The sequence below is a fragment of the Mytilus edulis genome, chromosome 6, assembly GCF_963676685.1.
Source record: "Mytilus edulis chromosome 6, xbMytEdul2.2, whole genome shotgun sequence".
In the NCBI taxonomy this organism is placed as follows: domain Eukaryota; kingdom Metazoa; phylum Mollusca; class Bivalvia; order Mytilida; family Mytilidae; genus Mytilus; species Mytilus edulis.
The window spans coordinates 13,283,366-13,301,440 of record NC_092349.1 but is presented as its reverse complement, the minus strand read 5'-3'; the positions used below and the strand labels follow the sequence as shown (position 1 = coordinate 13,301,440).

Sequence of the window (18,075 nt, the reverse complement as noted above, 5' to 3'; positions counted from 1 at the left end):
GTTCTATGGTGAGACATTCTAGTATTTGGTCCTCCTATTCTATGGTGAGACATTCTAGTATTTGGTCCACCTATTATATGGTGAGGCAGTCTAGTATTTGGTCCACCTATTATATGGTGAGGCAGTCTAGTATTTGGTCCACCTATTTTATGGTGAGACATTCTAGTATTTGGTCCACCTATTCTATGGTGTGACATTCTAGTATTTGGTCCTCCTATTCTATGGTGAGACAATATAATATTTAGTCCACCTATTCTATGGTGTGACATTCTAGTATTTGGTCCTCCTATTCTATGTGAGACATTCTAGTATTTGGTCCACCTATGATATGGTGAGGCAGTCTAGTATTTGGTCCACCTATTTTATGGTGAGACATTCTAGTATTTGGTCCACCTATTCTATGGTGTGACATTCTAGTATTTGGTCCTCCTATTCTATGGTGAGACATTCTAGTATTTGGTCCACCTATTATATGGTGAGGCAGTCTAGTATTTGGTCCACCTATTTTATGGTGAGACATTCTAGTATTTGGTCCACCTATTCTATGGTGAGACATTCTAGTATTTGGTCCTCCTATTCTATGGTGAGACATTCTAGTATTTGGTCCACCTATTCTATGGTGAGACATTCTAGTATTTGGTCCTCCTATTCTATGGTGAGACATTCTATTATTTGGTTCTCCTACTCGATGGTGAGACATCCTATTATTTGGTCCTGAGACATTCTAGTATTTGGTCCTCCTATTCTATGGTGTGACATTATAGTATTTGGTCCTCCTATTCTATGGTGAGACATCCTATTATTTGGTCCTGAGACATTCTAGTATTTGGTCCTCCTATTCTATGGTGTGACATTATAGTATTTGTTCCTCCTAGTCTATGGTGAGACATTCTAGTATTTGGTCCACCTATTCTATGGTGAGACATTGTAGTATTTGGTCCTCCTACTCTATGGTGCGACATTCTAGTATTTGGTCCACCTATTCTATTGTGTGACATTCTAGTATTTGGTCCTCCTACTCTATGGTGAGACATTCTAGTATTTGGTCCACCTATTATATGGTGAGACATTCTAGTATTTGGTCCACCTATTCTATGGTGAGACATTATAGTATTTGGTCCTCCTACTCTATGGTGTGACATTCTAGTATTTGGACCTCCTATTCTATGGTGAGACATTCTAGTATTTGGTCCTCCTATTCTATGGTGAGACATTATAGTATTTGGTCCACCTATTCTATGGTGAGACATTCTAGTATTTGGTCCACCTATTTTATTCTATTATTTGGTCCTCCTATTTTATGGTGAGACATTCTAGTATTTGGTCCTCCTATTCTATGGTGAGACATTCTAGTATTTGGTCCACCTATTATATGGTGAGGCAGTCTAGTATTTGGTCCACCTATTATATGGTTAGGCAGTCTAGTATTTGGTCCACCTATTTTATGGTGAGACATTCTAGTATTTGGTCCACCTATTCTATGGTGTGACATTCTAGTATTTGGTCCTCCTATTCTATGATGAGACATTATAGTATTTGGTCCACCTATTCTATGGTGTGACATTCTAGTATTTGGTCCTCCTATTCTATGGTGTGACATTCTAGTATTTGGTCCTCCTATTCTATGGTGGGACATTCTATTATTTGGTCCTCCTACTCGATGGTGAGACATTCTAGTATTTGGTCCTCCTAGTCTATGGTGTGACATTATAGTATTTGGTCCTCCTATTCTATGGTGAGACATTGTAGTATTTGGTCCACCTATTCTATGGTGAGACATTATAGTATTTGGTCCTCCTACTCTATAGTGAGACATTCTAGTATTTGGTCCACCTATTCTATGGTGTGACTTTCTAGTATTTGGTCCTCCTACTCTATGGTGAGACATTCTAGTATTTGGTCCACCTATTATATGGGGAGACATTCTAGTATTTGGTCCAATTATTCTATGGTGAGACATTCTAGTATTTGGTCCTCCTATTCTATGGTGAGACATTCTAGTATTTGGTCCTCCTATTCTATGGTGTGACATTCTAGTATTTGGTTCTCCTATTATATTTTGAGACATTCTATTATTTGGTCCTCCTACTCGATGGTGAGACATTCTAGTATTTGGTCCTCCTATTCTATGGTGTGACATTATAGTATTTCGTCCTCCTATTCTATGGTGAGACATTCTAGTATTTGGTCCACCTATTCTATGGTGAGACATTATAGTATTTGGTCCTCCTACTCTATGGTGAGACATTCTAGTATTTGGTCCACCTATTCTAAGGTATGACATTATAGTATTTGGTCCTCCTATTCTATGGTGAGACATTCTAGTATTTGGTCCACCTATTCTATGGTGAGACTTTATAATATTTGGTCCTCCTACTCTATGGTGAGACATTGTAGTATTTGGACCTCCTATTCTATGGTGAGACATTCTAGTATTTGGTCCTCCTATTCTATGGTGAGACATTATAGTATTTGGTCCACCTATTCTATAGTGAGACATTCTAGTATTTGGTCCACCTATTTTATTCTATTATTTGGTCCTCCTATTCTATGGTGAGACATTCTAGTATTTGGTCCTCCTATTCTATGGTGAGACATTCTAGTATTTGGTCCACTTATTATATGGTGAGGCAGTCTAATATTTGGTCCACCTATTATATGGTGAGGCAGTCTAGTATTTGGTCCACCTATTTTATGGTGAGACATTCCAGTATTTGGTCCACATATTCTATGGTGTGACATTCTAGTATTTGGTCCTCCTATTCTATGGTGAAACATTATAGTATTTGGTCCACCTATTCTATGGTGTGACATTCTAGTATTTGGTTCTCCTATTCTATGGTGAGACATTCTATTATTTGGTCCTCCTACTCGATGGTGAGACATTCTAGTATTTAGTCCTCCTATTCTATGGTGTGACATTATAGTATTTCGTCCTCCTATTCTATGGTGAGACATTCTAGTATTTGGTCCACCTATTCTATGGTGAGACATTATAGTATTTGGTCCTCCTACTCTATGGGGAGACATTCTAGTATTTGGTCCACCTATTCTATGGTGTGACATTATAGTATTTGGTCCTCCTATTCTATGGTGAGACATTCTAGTATTTGGTCCACCTATTATCTGGTGAGGCAGTCAAGTATTTGGTCCACCTATTTTATGGTGAGACATTCTAGTATTTGGTCCACCTATTCTATGGTGTGACATTCTAGTATTTGGTCCTCCTATTCTATGGTGAGACATTCTAGTATTTGGTCCACCTATTATATGGTGAGGCAGTCTAGTATTTGGTCCACCTATTTTATGGTGAGACATTCTAGTATTTGGTCCACCTATTCTATGGTGAGACATTTTAGTATTTGGTCCTCCTATTCTATGGTGAGACATTCTAGTATTTGGTCCACCTATTCTATGGTGAGACATTCTAGTATTTGGTCCACCTATTCTATGGTGAGACATTCTAGTATTTGGTCCTCCTATTCTATGGTGAGACATTCTAGTATTTGGTCCACCTATTCTATGGTGAGACATTATAGTATTTGGTCCTCCTACTCTATGGTGAGACATTATAGTATTTGGTCCTCCTATTCTATGGTGAGACATTCTAGTATTTGGTCCTCCTACTCGATGGTGAGACATTCTAGTATTTGGTCCTCCTATTCTATGGTGAGACATTCTAGTATTTGGTCCTCCTATTCTATGGTGAGACATTCTAGTATTTGGTCCACCTATTCTATGGTGAGACATTATAGTATTTGGTCCTCCTATTCTATGGTGAGACATTCTAGTATTTGGTTCACCTATTATATAGGGAGACATTCTAGTATTTGGTCCATCTATTCTATGGTGAGACATTCTAGTATTTGGTCCTCCTATTCTATGGTGAGACATTCTAGTATTTGGTCCTCCTATTCTATGGTGTGACATTCTAGTATTTGGTCCTCCTATTCTATGGTGAGACATTCTATTATTTGGTCCTCCTACTCGATAGTGAGACATTCTAGTATTTGGTCCTCCTATTCTATGGTGTGACATTATAGTATTTGGTCCTCCTATTCTATGGTGAGACATTCTAGTATTTGGTCCACCTATTCTATGGTGAGACATTATAGTATTTGATCCTCCAACTCTATGGTGAGACATTCTAGTATTTGGTCCACCTATTCTATGGTGTGACATTATAGCATTTGGTCCTCCTATTCTATGGTGAGACATTCTAGTATTTGGTCCACCTATTCTATGGTGAGACATTATAGTATTTGGTCCTCCTACTCTATGGTGTGACATTATAGTATTTGGACCTCCTATTCTATGGTGAGACATTCTAGTATTTGGTCCTCCTATTCTATGGTGAGACATTATAGTATTTGGTCCTCCTATTTTATTCTATTATTTGGTCCTCCTATTCTATGGTGAGACATTTTAGTATTTGGTCCTCCTATTCTATGGTGAGACATTCTAGTATTTGGTCCACCTATTCTATGGTGAGACATAATAGTATTTGGTCCACCTATTATATGGTGAGGCAGTCTAGTATTTGGTCCACCTATTATATGGTGAGGCAGTCTAGTATTTGGTCCACCTATTATATGGTGAGGCAGTCTAGTATTTGGTCCACCTATTTTATGGTGAGACATTCTAGTATTTGGTCCACCTATTCTATGGTGTGACATTCTAGTATTTGGTCCTCCTATTCTATGGTGAGACATTCTAGTATTTGGTCCACATATTATATGGTGAGGCAGTCTAGTATTTGGTCAACCTATTCTATGGTGAGACATTCTAGTATTTGGTCCTCCTATTCTATGGTGAGACATTCTAGTATTTGGTCCACCTATTATATGGTGAGGCAGTCTAGTATTTGGTCCACCTATTATATGGTGAGGCAGTCTAGTATTTGGTCCACCTATTTTATGGTGAGACATTCTAGTATTTGGTCCACCTATTCTATGGTGTGACATTCTAGTATTTGGTCCTCCTATTCTATGGTGAGACATTATAGTATTTGGTCCACCTATTCTATGGTGTGACATTCTAGTATTTGGTCCTCCTATTCTATGGTGAGACATTCTAGTATTTGGTCCACCTATTATATGGTGAGGCAGTCTAGTATTTGGTCCACCTATTTTATGGTGAGACATTCTAGTATTTGGTCCACCTATTCTATGGTGTGACATTCTAGTATTTGGTCCTCCTATTCTATGGTGAGACATTCTAGTATTTGGTCCACCTATTATATGGTGAGGCAGTCTAGTATTTGGTCCACCTATTTTATGGTGAGACATTCTAGTATTTGGTCCACCTATTCTATAGTGAGACATTCTAGTATTTGGTCCTCCTATTCTATGGTGAGACATTCTAGTAATTGGTCCACCTATTCTATGGTGAGACATTCTAGTATTTGGTCCACCTATTCTATGGTGAGACATTCTAGTATTTGGTCCTCCTATTCTATGGTGAGAGATTCTAGTATTTGGTCCACCTATTCTATGGTGAGACATTATAGTATTTGGTCCTCCTACTCTATAGTGAGACATTATAGTATTTGGTCCTCCTATTCTATGGTGAGACATTCTAGTATTTGGTCCACCTATTATATGGTGAGACATTCTAGTATTTGGTCCTCCTATTCTATGGTGAGACATACTAGTATTTGGTCCTCCTATTCTATGGGAAGACATTCTAGTATTTAGACCTCCTATTCTATGGTGAGACATTCTAGTATTTGGTCCTCCTATTCTATGGTGAGACATACTAGTATTTGGTCCTCCTATTCTATGGTGAGACATACTAGTATTTGGTCCTCCTATTCTATGGTGAGACATTCTAGTATTTGGTCCTCCTACTCTATGGTGAGACATTCTAGTATTTGGTCCTCCTATTCTATGGTGAGACATTCTAGTATTTGGTCCTCCTAATCTATGGTGAGACATTCTAGTATTTGGTCCACCTATTCTATGGTGTGACATTCTAGTATTTGGTCCTCCTATTCTATGGTGAGACATTATAGTATTTGGTCCACCTATTCTATGGTGTGACATTCTAGTATTTGGTCCACCTATTCTATGGTGAGACATTCTAGTATTTGGTCCTCCTATTCTATGGTGTGACATTCTAGTATTTGGTCCACCTCTTCTATGGTGAGACATTATAGTATTTGGTCCACCTATTCTATGGTGAGACATTCTAGTATTTGGTCCTCCTACTCTATGGTGTGACATTCTAGTATTTGGTCCTCCTATTCTATGGTGAGACATTCTAGTATTTAGACCTCCTATTCTATGGTGAGACATTCTAGTATTTGGTCCACCTATTCTATGGTGAGACATTATAGTATTTGGTCCACCTATTCTATGGTGAGACATTCTAGTATTTGGTCCACCTATTTTATGGTGAGACATTCTAGTATTTGGTCCACCTATTCTATGGTGAGACATTTTAGTATTTGGTCCTCCTATTCTATGGTTAGACATTCTAGTATTTGGTCCACCTATTCTATGGTGTGACATTCTAGTATTTGGACCTCCTATTCTATGGTGAGACATTCTAGTATTTGGTCCTCCTATTCTATGGTGAGACATTCTAGTATTTGGTCCACCTACTCTATGGTGAGACATTCTAGAATTTGGTCCACCTATTCTATGGTGAGACATTCTAGTATTTGGTCCACCTATTCTATGGTGAGACATTCTAGTATTTGGTCCTCCTATTCTATGGTGTGACATTCTATTATTTGGTCCACCTATTCTATGGTGAGATATTTTAGTATTTGTTCCACCTATTTTATGGTGAAACATTATAGTATTTCGTCCTCCTATTCTATGGTGAGACATTCTAGTATTTGGTCCACCTATTCTATGGTGAGACATTCTAGTATTTGGTTCACCTATTCTATGGTGAGACATTATAGTATTTGGTCCTCCTATTCTATGGTGAGACATTCTAGTATTTGGTCCTCCTATTCTATGGTGAGACATTCTAGTATTTGGTCCTCCTATTCTATGGTGAGACATTATAGTATTTGGTCCACCTATTCTATGGTGAGACATGCTAGTATTTGGTCCTCCTATTCTATGGTGAGACATTCTAGTATTTGGTCCTCCTATTCTATGGTGAGATATTTTAGTATTTGTTCCACCTATTTTATGGTGAAACATTCTAGTATTTGGTCCACCTATTCTATGGTGAGACATACTAGTATTTGGTCCTCCTATTCTATGGTGAGACATTCTAGTATTTGGACCTCCTATTCTATGGTGTGACATTCTAGTATTTGGTCCTCCTATTATATGGTGAGACATTCTAGTATTTGGTCCACCTATTATATGGTGAGACATTCTAGTATTTGGTCCACCTATTATATGGTGAGACATTCTAGTATTTGGTCCACCTATTTTATTCTATTATTTGTTCCTCTAATTTGATGGTGAGACATTCTAGTATTTGGTCCACCAATTTTATGGTGAGACATTCTATTATTTGGTCCTCTAATTTTATGGTGAGACATTCTAGTATTTGGTCCTCCTACTCTATGGTGAGACATTCTAGTATTTGGTCCACCTATTCTATGGTGAGACATTCTAGTATTTGGTCCCCCTATTCTACTAATCGGGTCATCAAGAGCAACTGACAAAAGAAAAAAATGCTTGCAATCGGTGTGATTTCGGTAAACAATAACTGTTTGCCCGTAATTTTGTCGTAGTGAAAAAGCAGTTCATGTTCGAAAAGTCGATAATTTGAAAAATGTCTATTATGTCTATTGTACGAAAACGAGAAGGATTATTAATAATTAAAAATTCTAAATTCTAAATTCTAAATTCTAAATTCTAAATTCTAAATTCTAAATTCTAAATTCAAAATTCTAAATTTAAAACTTGCAAATCAAGAAAGATAATCCTGTATGATTACAGTTGAAACGCAAATAAACTGTATTTAAAACAATGTTTTTTTCCCATCTTTTCCGTTCCCTCTTAACAAATATATTTAATCTTATCACTTTATCTTATATATTCCGTAGATTAATATTATAAGTATAAACAGACAAACAGTAAAACTGTTTAAAGGATATGTGCCGACATTATGCCAAACAAGTGAAAAAATATTGTTATCACTAATACTTCAGAAAAGGGATAATATTTATTAGTTTTATTTCTGTAACTTCATTAACCTGAATTCGCATTTGTAAAGGCGAACAGGTTTTGCAATGTTCCTACATATCAGTTTCACCCGGGCGTTCAGATTTCTCATTGCATCATAACACTGTCAGTGGTAAATATAGTGTCAAAATATGACCTCCCCTGGTAACACTGAACATTTGATCTTTTAATGTTGGTTCTGTTTTATAGCAAGGACACTATGTGTATAAATACACAAGAAAACGTTCTGATAGTACCAATAAAAAAGATTTGAAATAAAAATTTCCAAATAAAGGTATCATTGTATTGCTGAAATTGCAAACGACGAATACAACAGACAAATAAAGCATGGTGTAAAATAAGGTTAAAATACTCCTATGCAAAAATATTCCTGGAGTACCTGAGCTTCAATTTATGATTCTATAAACTGTACACTCATCTGGAAAATATCAATTAGCCGCAAATGTATCTTGTGTAGTATTTGGTTCAGTGGTACTGATTTGAAGCAGTCCTCTTTTTTATATACTAGTATATACATCGGGGATTGTTATGCCTTGCTATGCGGTATTGGGTTTGCCCATTGTTGAAGTGGTGACATGGTCTGCATGTAAGTTACATAACATGTGATTGAGGCAAATAAGGTGAGGGTGCGAAAACGACAATTTTAGCAAATTTTCCATTTATAAAGCGGCATTACTCGAGAACAGTGATAGTGATGCCAACCAAGCGGTTCATATTAGAGTCACATACGCTTGGGGAATGTCCCATATTATTTTAAATTAAATTTAATAATTTTTTTTAATTACTTCATTATTTTTATTTATTTTCCCACTTTCAAAGTTATTTTAAATCATCGTTTGACTTATTATAAGAGTTATGTATAACCAATGCCCCTTGATTCCAACTTTAAATAAATTCCAAAAATGACATTTAAAATAAGGGCCCTATTCTTGGTCCTTTACACGCCTGTGATTGGAGATCTTGTAGAATTATGAAATAATGAGAAAGCACATTAAAGAAGGGAATTACAAGGTCTTAATATGTAATTATTTTTTACAATTTCAAAACTTTATTGTTTCATTACAAACATTCTAAAATACATAATTGACTACTATATAAGAAGCTGTTTTGAAAACATGTGACAAAGTTTTCATTTAACAGCGCTTGCTTTATGCGTGAAACAGCTGACACATCATTCACCTTTAACATGTTATCGATAAGAGTTGCTTCATCGGTAATGGTTGCGGTAGTCTGGGTGACCGAGAGAACGATTTTTAGCTTTCCCGTGTTCAACATTATCTTTATATTGTAAAGTATTGTAAATGAAATACACAATCAAGTATTTTGAAACGTTCTAGGTTATTGTAGTATACATGTAGGTGTATTCATGTTTATTTTTAAATTAATTGTGTGGTTACCCGTTTCTTGGCCCCTAAAGTATTTGTGGAGGCAAGTGTCCAGAAGGAGTAATACAAACTTTATTACAATCTATTATCACTGTTTTGTTTTAGCTTTTTTTCCCTCATATATCATACATTTAGGATAACATATTCGATAGTATGGTTGGATCCGTTTTTAAGGAATGGGTTTGAAATATGGGGTTTTCGTCGTGCTGGAGATATATAGCTTATATATAATAGATTTTGTGGATTTGTTTTGAAACTTGGCAAGAAAGTCCCTACAAATATTTTATATGGTAAACTTGGGCTCTTGGACTCTTGCCATTGCATATTTTGAAAAAAGAGAAATTCTGATAAGGGTCATTTTCAAAAAATGTTGAATTTTAAAATTGAATTTTATTTTAAAAGTTACTTATTCAAACAACCAGTACTTAAAGAACAACATATTAAAAGATGCAATCTTAATAATGTCATACAAGAATATCTTGAAACATTGTGTGGTACGTGGTACAATATTTTGTCTCTCCTGTTACCATTTTCCAAAAAATTTTATGGTTATTAAGAAAAGGTTAAGATAAAATTTTAAGCTTGTTTTTACGTAGCCAATTAGATGGTTTTCAAGAGAATAAAATTATATATATACTCATTCTGTAACATAATAGATTAATTGCCAATTTTCCAGGTTGTACTGAAAAATGCCTCTAAAAATTGGTTTTCAAAGGTTGTAAAAATTGCCACCAGTAATGCAAGTCTAAGATAGCAATTTACATTGTTCGGCATGTGTCTCTCTTTCATATAAACCCAACATCAAGTAAATCCCTCATAAGTTAGTTTACTTTTTTCTTTATTTCATTGGTAACAGGAACGTACGTTTATGATATATCACTATGTAAAAGTCTATCCTGTTACCTTTTTGTCTATCCTGTTACCGATATCAGTAATGCACCTGCGAATGTTTAATTGGGAAGAATAAGTATAGATTATAACATGCCCTTTTTCATATTGGCCCTGGTATCATCCCGAGACTCCAATTTCGGCCTCGAGGCTTAAACCGAGGGCCGATATGGGTCGAGGGATGAGAGCAAGGCTAATATGAAAAAAAAATATGTTATAATCTGTTTATCACATATTAAAATTCTGCAGAAAAGAGAAAAGAAATTTCATTATAACAATTGAATGGAACATAACAGATAAAATCTTAAACATTTTATCACAAAAGTGTCATTAAGGATTCAATGACGTGGCGTCATTTGGAACCAGGGCACAATAACCATTATTATACCTTACATATATTTTAAATAATTCTATTGGGTGAAACGTTATCACGTGACATGGAATAATTCAGTTGTTTTTCATTCAATTGCAAGGAAGGACGAATAACCCTAAAAATTTGCACCAGCGGTGAATAACCCTATTATTCACCGGTGAATAACCTTTTCAGTTTGTTGATTTGTACTTGAGTTACCTCCCATGAAAATGACGTCACCGAGGGCCGATATGGGTCGAGGGATGAGAGCAAGGCTAATATGAAAAAAAAATATGTTATAATCTGTTTATCACATATTAAAATTCTGCAGAAAAGAGAAAAGAAATTTCATTATAACAATTGAATGGAACATAACAGATAAAATCTTAAACATTTTATCACAAAAGTGTCATTAAGGATTCAATGACGTGGCGTCATTTGGAACCAGGGCACAATAACCATTATTATACCTTACATATATTTTAAATAATTCTATTGGGTGAAACGTTATCACGTGACATGGAATAATTCAGTTGTTTTTCATTCAATTGCAAGGAAGGACGAATAACCCTAAAAATTTGCACCAGCGGTGAATAACCCTATTATTCACCGGTGAATAACCTTTTCAGTTTGTTGATTTGTACTTGAGTTACCTCCCATGAAAATGACGTCACAGACGTAAATAAACAAAATGGCAGCGTGCACGTTACACTGGAAGCCCACCGAGAGAAATGGAAATAAGGCAGTGGTCATGAAAAGAGTGCCAGCAGCCGTGTCTCTTATAAACGGTCCTTTTCAGGGCCATCAATATTTTACAAAAAGATTCTACCTTTGTTGTACATTCGAGAAATTCTAGAACACAAAGCCGTAAAGGTATTTTCAGCTTGTGTGTTTGTGTTGACTGTTGTGTAAAGTCTAAAGAAGTGTTCGAAAGGCCTTTCCAATGTTAGTTCGGTATAATAAAGCAATTGTGGCCCCTTAGAGTCGATGAATATCCAAAATTGTCAACCCTTAAAAGTTATTTCACTTCGGGCTGCGCCCTCAATGAAATAACCTTCTCGTGTTGACAATTTTGGATATTCACCTCTTCAACGGGCCATAATTGTATAATAACCTGATTTTTGTCCCGGGCAATTTTGAGGTTATTACATATGCAAAACCCGACGTATTCGTAACAAATATGTGATAAGACGTTATAACTTTAAGATGAGTTCAAACAACGAAATATTTTATTCGTTTTGCAACAATATGTTAAGATTAAAAATTTAACGACGTTTCTGTCTACAATCGTCTATCCTGTTATTGTAACAATAGCAACCATAGTAACAGGATAGACAAATTTCTTCATTTTTGAATGCTGTTGTGAAATAACTAGTCCCTTTGGTGAAGTGATTAGGGTTTTCTGTTTTCCAACATTATTGCACTTTTTACAAGTAAAGTTAACTCTTGGTGTAATTAATCAAAATTGTTGATAACAGCATAGACATGAAAAAAAGTACCCTCTATTTATTTTCAATAAATGTCTTAAAATGTCTTTTCTCTACACTGTCGTACAAGAAACGTGGTGTTTTAAATGTAAAGGTAACTTTGCACTTTTGAAATCAACATTAACTGATTCGATATCCATAGGGAGAACAATATCACGGCTGATTTAAGTAGCGGTAACAGGATGGACATGAACCTCTTGTACGCTGATTGAATTTAGTTTGTAGATTATATGTTACATATATTGAATAAGAAGCTACGATGTTTCGTTAGAGTAATTATTAACGTTCTTAAAAAGTCCCTTTTGCAGATATCAAGGCGATCAGAAAATCGGAAAAAAATCATTTGAAATGTATTTTTCTGACACTGTACACACAAAAATACCCCAAAATCGGACTTAAATACATTTTAATCTTATCAAAATAGATGTAAATCGTGTTTATTATCAATGTTCTGAATCATAAATCCGACAAGCTTTCATTTGAACCGTTACAACTGAAATTTCCATTAGAAATAAAACTTTAAGCATGGGTGTACTGAAAATTCGACATTTTTTGAAAACGATCCATATATTGGATTCATATATTAACTAATAAACATCATTTGTATATGAAGTTTCTAAACTTTTGTGCAAATAATTGAAAATTAATTGGGCGTCTAGTGTTAAACATTTGTTATGCAACCTGGGATTTAATGATGTATGGATTTCACAAGATTCTAATGAATTATCATTTGATTCTGTAAAACACGTATTAAAGATCAATTTTTACAAAGCTGGAATACAGTTTTAGAAGAATTTAACAAACTTTGCATTTATAAAGGATATAAACGAGTGTTTGGTATTGAAATCTAAATACTCAAAGAGAAAATAGAATGTGTATATGTCGCAATATGAATGTTAAAGAGGATGAGCATATTTTTTTTTGTTTCATGTCCAGCGTATAGATCTGTGTGAAGAGCATTTTTACCTATGTTTTACTATTCTTGGCCAAATCGGTGTTAATTAGATAGTTTATTACAAGCTCATTGTAAATCTCTGATAGTAAAACTATGCAATTATTTCAATGCAGCTTGGAATATTAGATCACATATATTGTCGGTATACTACTTTTCCCTGCTGTCTTTTGTTTGTCATATATCGCATATATTTTCGTTTGCCATAGCATGTATATGCTTCTTGCAAAAAAAGTATTCATTCATTCCATTCTAATGTATCATATCAATGCACCCCACTTGACAATTTATTGGCGACTAATAACAGCAACTGATCTGCATTCTCAAATTAATTTAGGTCAATATCCGAGTGACCTTGCTTAAAGAGTTCAACTACAGAACGTGTATATTTTACAGTGTTTATTGTTTGCGTTTATTTTTATTAGAAAAGTTGGCACTTGTGATAGTTTTATAAAACTATTAAAAATGAGTTTTGTGCGGTTTTTTTTTACTTTTCTATACTATTCATCGATTCTGGACGATACCCAGACTTCATTCTATTATATGTAACTATATATTTATATACAATTTTCAATATTTTGTTGGATAAAGCTTATATGATTATATGACATTGCTTAATCCAAGTGTACAACATACACGAAATATATAACATGTTTTACTTCATTAATAATTGAGAGCAACTTTGTTTCTAGTATTTGATTCTATATGTTAACGGTACTTATTCATTTGTGCATACAATTTAACACGAGAAACAAAATAAATTATAGATATTTTGTATAGCAGCTTTTAATTCACATTTATTATTAATAATATGTATATTTAAAAGTACAGTAAACCCAGAGGTAACATTTATTTCTAGAAAAATTCACTAGCGTTGTGTGCTAATGACAGCATGCTAATTTTGTCTTTTATCTATATTCAACTGAAGTTAAGTTAGCAAGCCAAGTTACAAATGGGAATTTCTACCACAACAGTTCTACTTTGTACAATTCAACGTCAGTATTTCCAAGGGATTTTAATAATGAATGTTTGTACTTAAAAATATAAATTCAAATCGATTAATATTGCAATATTCTGGTAAAATAATTACGGAAGCCATTTAGTGTCAGGCTGTAGTTTTATTTCCGGATCATTATAATGACTTAGTTTACACGTTAAAATGACTTAGCCTATTCATTTAAACGACTTAGTAACTCTTTATAACGATTGAGATGAAATATTCTGATTTAAAATTTTTGAAGAAATAAGATAGGTCTGATTCTAACGGCTGAAAAAAACTATGCACACTATCATCATTGTAGCATTCCCTCTTTATGTCCCCGTCTCATATTTGTGAACTTTGAATTCATATTGAACATTGAATATTTTCCCTTATGCTTGACCTTTGTTTGTATTTGACAATTTGTTATGTGATTGCTGGGAATGTTACCATATTGTGACTATCATACTTTGATAACACATTTTTACATAACATTTAATACCAGAATTACATAGATCGGGATGATATTTTGTTGCATCTAAGCAGTCTTGTTCTTTTATAATTTTTCTCTGTTGTCTAAAAAAGAATATTGGTAACTTCCTAGAACATGTCATTATTAGTTACATAGTGTGCTAGTGACCTAATACGGTATATATGGGGTCAGTAAATTCCATATGCGGTGAGAGCGAAGCTCGAATTCCCATATGGAATTAACTGACCCCATATATACCGTATTACGTCACTAGCACACTATGTAACGAATTTATCTTACCGACTATCTTAGACTAGTGACCTATCAAAATAAGCAAGTCTTCGATACTTTGCATTAAGAAACTACTTCCATTGATCCTACAAAAAACACTTGTTAGGTTCAAATGTATTTTATGAATTTATTTCCATCGTAATCATCAATTTCTTCGTTTGTTGAAACCTTTAAGATTTTTCTCAATACCGTTTTGATTTTATAAAGGGACGTAACACCATTACTAACCGTGTATGAACTAAGCCCCGCCTCCCTTTTAACCTTTTATGGAATATAAAGGGACGTAACTCCTCTACTAACCGTGTATGCAATAAGCCCCGCCTCCCTACTAACCTAATATCATATATACACGGTTTGCACTTGAACGCTTTTAACCAATCATATTCGTAGAAATGTATAGGAGGTAAGATAAAGTAATATCCACCCTGGAAATCATCTGTATACACATCTCTATGGTGTTAGTTTTTATCACTTAATGGGTTTCAAAAAGTTTAAATAACAATGACAAGTCAATTTTCTGAAGAATAAAATGAAATTAACAATTTACACAATTTGTCTTGATAATGTGCCTGTGTAGGGTAAGGAACTTCGCAAGTGCCTTAGTTCTTACTGTAGGTTATCTGTTCCAGAATGTTATGGATTTTTCCTATCAATGATTTATTTACAATTTTTAATCCTAGTGGACTAGAAGTTTGGAATGTACCTGTTTGCTTTTTAATATTCTATAGTACAGTCAATATGGGCAGTTTCAGTGTCACTTGCCAAAAAGGAAAATGAAGTTCCATTTTTTTGTTTTACTGACAAATTCAACTAAGATTCTAAAATTAGGAATTGTCCATTATTGAAGAAAAATCTCTTTTTCAACATACATATGACGTTTACGGGGATTGCTATTCGTGTAATTTGCATTTCAACTACACAGTAACGCGTTTAAAGATGAACACATATGAGAAATCCAATTTTTGTATTTGAATCTGTTCTACCATGTTTATATACTTGTTGAATGTACCGTTTGTTCAAGATATTTAACCACAGTTATCCCAAAATGACTTCAACCTTTAAACATTTTTAATACATGTACTACGTTTGCAGATAAAAAAGAAATACTATTACATGCATTGAAAGTTTGTTAATTGTGGTAATACTTGTTTGAGTTATGCATCCACATTGAAGACCATGTATCGGTATCTAGAAATGAAGAAAAAGAAATGTTCTCTAATTTTTGTGCTATTTTCACATTTCCTGACCGGTGTGAGAAACATATTTCTCCTCACAAGTGAAAAATGTGTTCTCGGCAAATGATTAGTCGAAATTTGATTATGACGTCTAAATGTTTTGTTTTCTTCTTATTTTTCCTATTGTGACGTCATGAAAAAAGGAGACCATGCCTGATGACGTCGCATATAAAGAACACAAGTTTCTGAAAATCTTTGAAAAAGAAGGATAAAAATAATTAGAGAAACAGATTCCGACACTATAACTCCTGTATTACGATATTTCTCCATTCTCGACAGTTAATTTTAGTTATTTAAAGAGCTCGGCAAGCCTCACGCTTTAAATAATAAAATGTAACTGTCTCGAGTGGAGAAATATCGTAATACACTTGTTGCAGTGTAGGAATCCATATTTCTTTACATGTTCATTGGTTGTCTATCAAACAATTGCCGCATATTATGTTTATTGATAACAGCATATAACAGCAATAATTTTCCATTTTAGCAACAACAATAAAATAAATAAAAAATAAATAATTGCAAACTCTTATATGAATATCACAAAGCAAACTGGTAAAAATAGTACAACACACGTTTAAACTGGGCAGGTTATAAGGTAGACATTTTCAACAAGTATTTAAGGAATGACTGTAATATTTTTTTCTGTCTATGAAGAAATAACATCAAAAATGTGGTGCACACTGTAAAAAGCACGTAGCGGGTTATTTTAAAGTGTGCATCACATTTTTTATGTTATTTTGAATAGACAGAAAAAATATTACAGTTATTTCTTATAATTTAATTCTAAATAGGTAGGCTGATAAACAAAACGACGTCAGCAGATTAGAAGACGCGTTATATCCAAAATTAAATTATATCTAATGTTTCGAATTTATTTTCTTATAGGTTTTGTATATTGCCTCTCTGGATGGATAATGCTAGGAAATAGTTGCTATTTTTATGAAAACACCAGGAAATTAGATTGGGATGATGCAATGGTAAGTAAGGTAAATATTTGTGGGAACATTTAAGTGCCCAGTCAATCAAGATTTTCAGTATTTGCAATTTGATTAGGGACTATCCGATTTGAATTTCCTCGGAGTTCAGTATTTTTGTTATTTTACTTTTAATCAAGTCTCATTATTGTATGATCATATATGAATTATCGCAATAATTTTGAAGTTACAGTAAACATATAAATACATTATAGGAGTACTGTACTTCTCAAGGAGGGTATCTGGGGGAAATAACAGATGAAGCAGAATTTCAGCTGATTGATTCACTAATAACAGGTATGCTTTTATTCAAACCACTAGTATATTTACTTCAAAACGATTAAGCCAGTGCACTAGAATATTATACATCTTTTAGATATCTGACCATTAATAAAATCTGGTTCAGAGGTGAGTTAAAATACTTATTCCATCTTTGTTAAAAATGCTGTATTTTGATTTGATGAGAGAAATGATTTTTTTACCAATTTTCTATGTACTTGAATTTAGATTTTTTTCTCTGCCGTTGTTTTTGTTAGGGAATTACATGTGCCGGTGTATTTGTTAACAAATATCATAGCAGATGGGAAATACCATGTCTAAAAATAACCACATGAATTATTTATATTCTGATAGGAAAAATTTATGGCTATTCTTTATATACTTCAACTTTTACACAATGATTCGGAATGAAATATTTAGGATAAGATACAAACAATCTTTTTAACTTGGAGTAAATGACGTAAAATTTCGCGAACCTGTTTTTTTAATGACGTCATGAATAAAACTTGACCGTAACGCATTGTCAATGGCAGACATAACGCGAAATACGGTCAGTGACTGTGCCCGTAGGCATGATATATATGTATTAAATATTTTATTTCTAACGGGTAAATCTAGTACG

General features: G+C 34.1%; 1 protein-coding gene across 1 annotated transcript in view; it reads left to right on the top strand.

The window, feature by feature from the left end:
- Positions 1 to 18,075, top strand: part of LOC139527174 (perlucin-like protein) — a 44,344-nt gene that overhangs the window by 18,661 nt on the left and 7,608 nt on the right. Inside the window, exons 2-3 of the mRNA XM_071322484.1 lie at positions 17,086 to 17,177; positions 17,390 to 17,471. Coding sequence (XP_071178585.1) covers positions 17,086 to 17,177; positions 17,390 to 17,471 — 174 coding nt within the window. The remainder of the gene's footprint in view (positions 1 to 17,085; positions 17,178 to 17,389; positions 17,472 to 18,075) is intronic.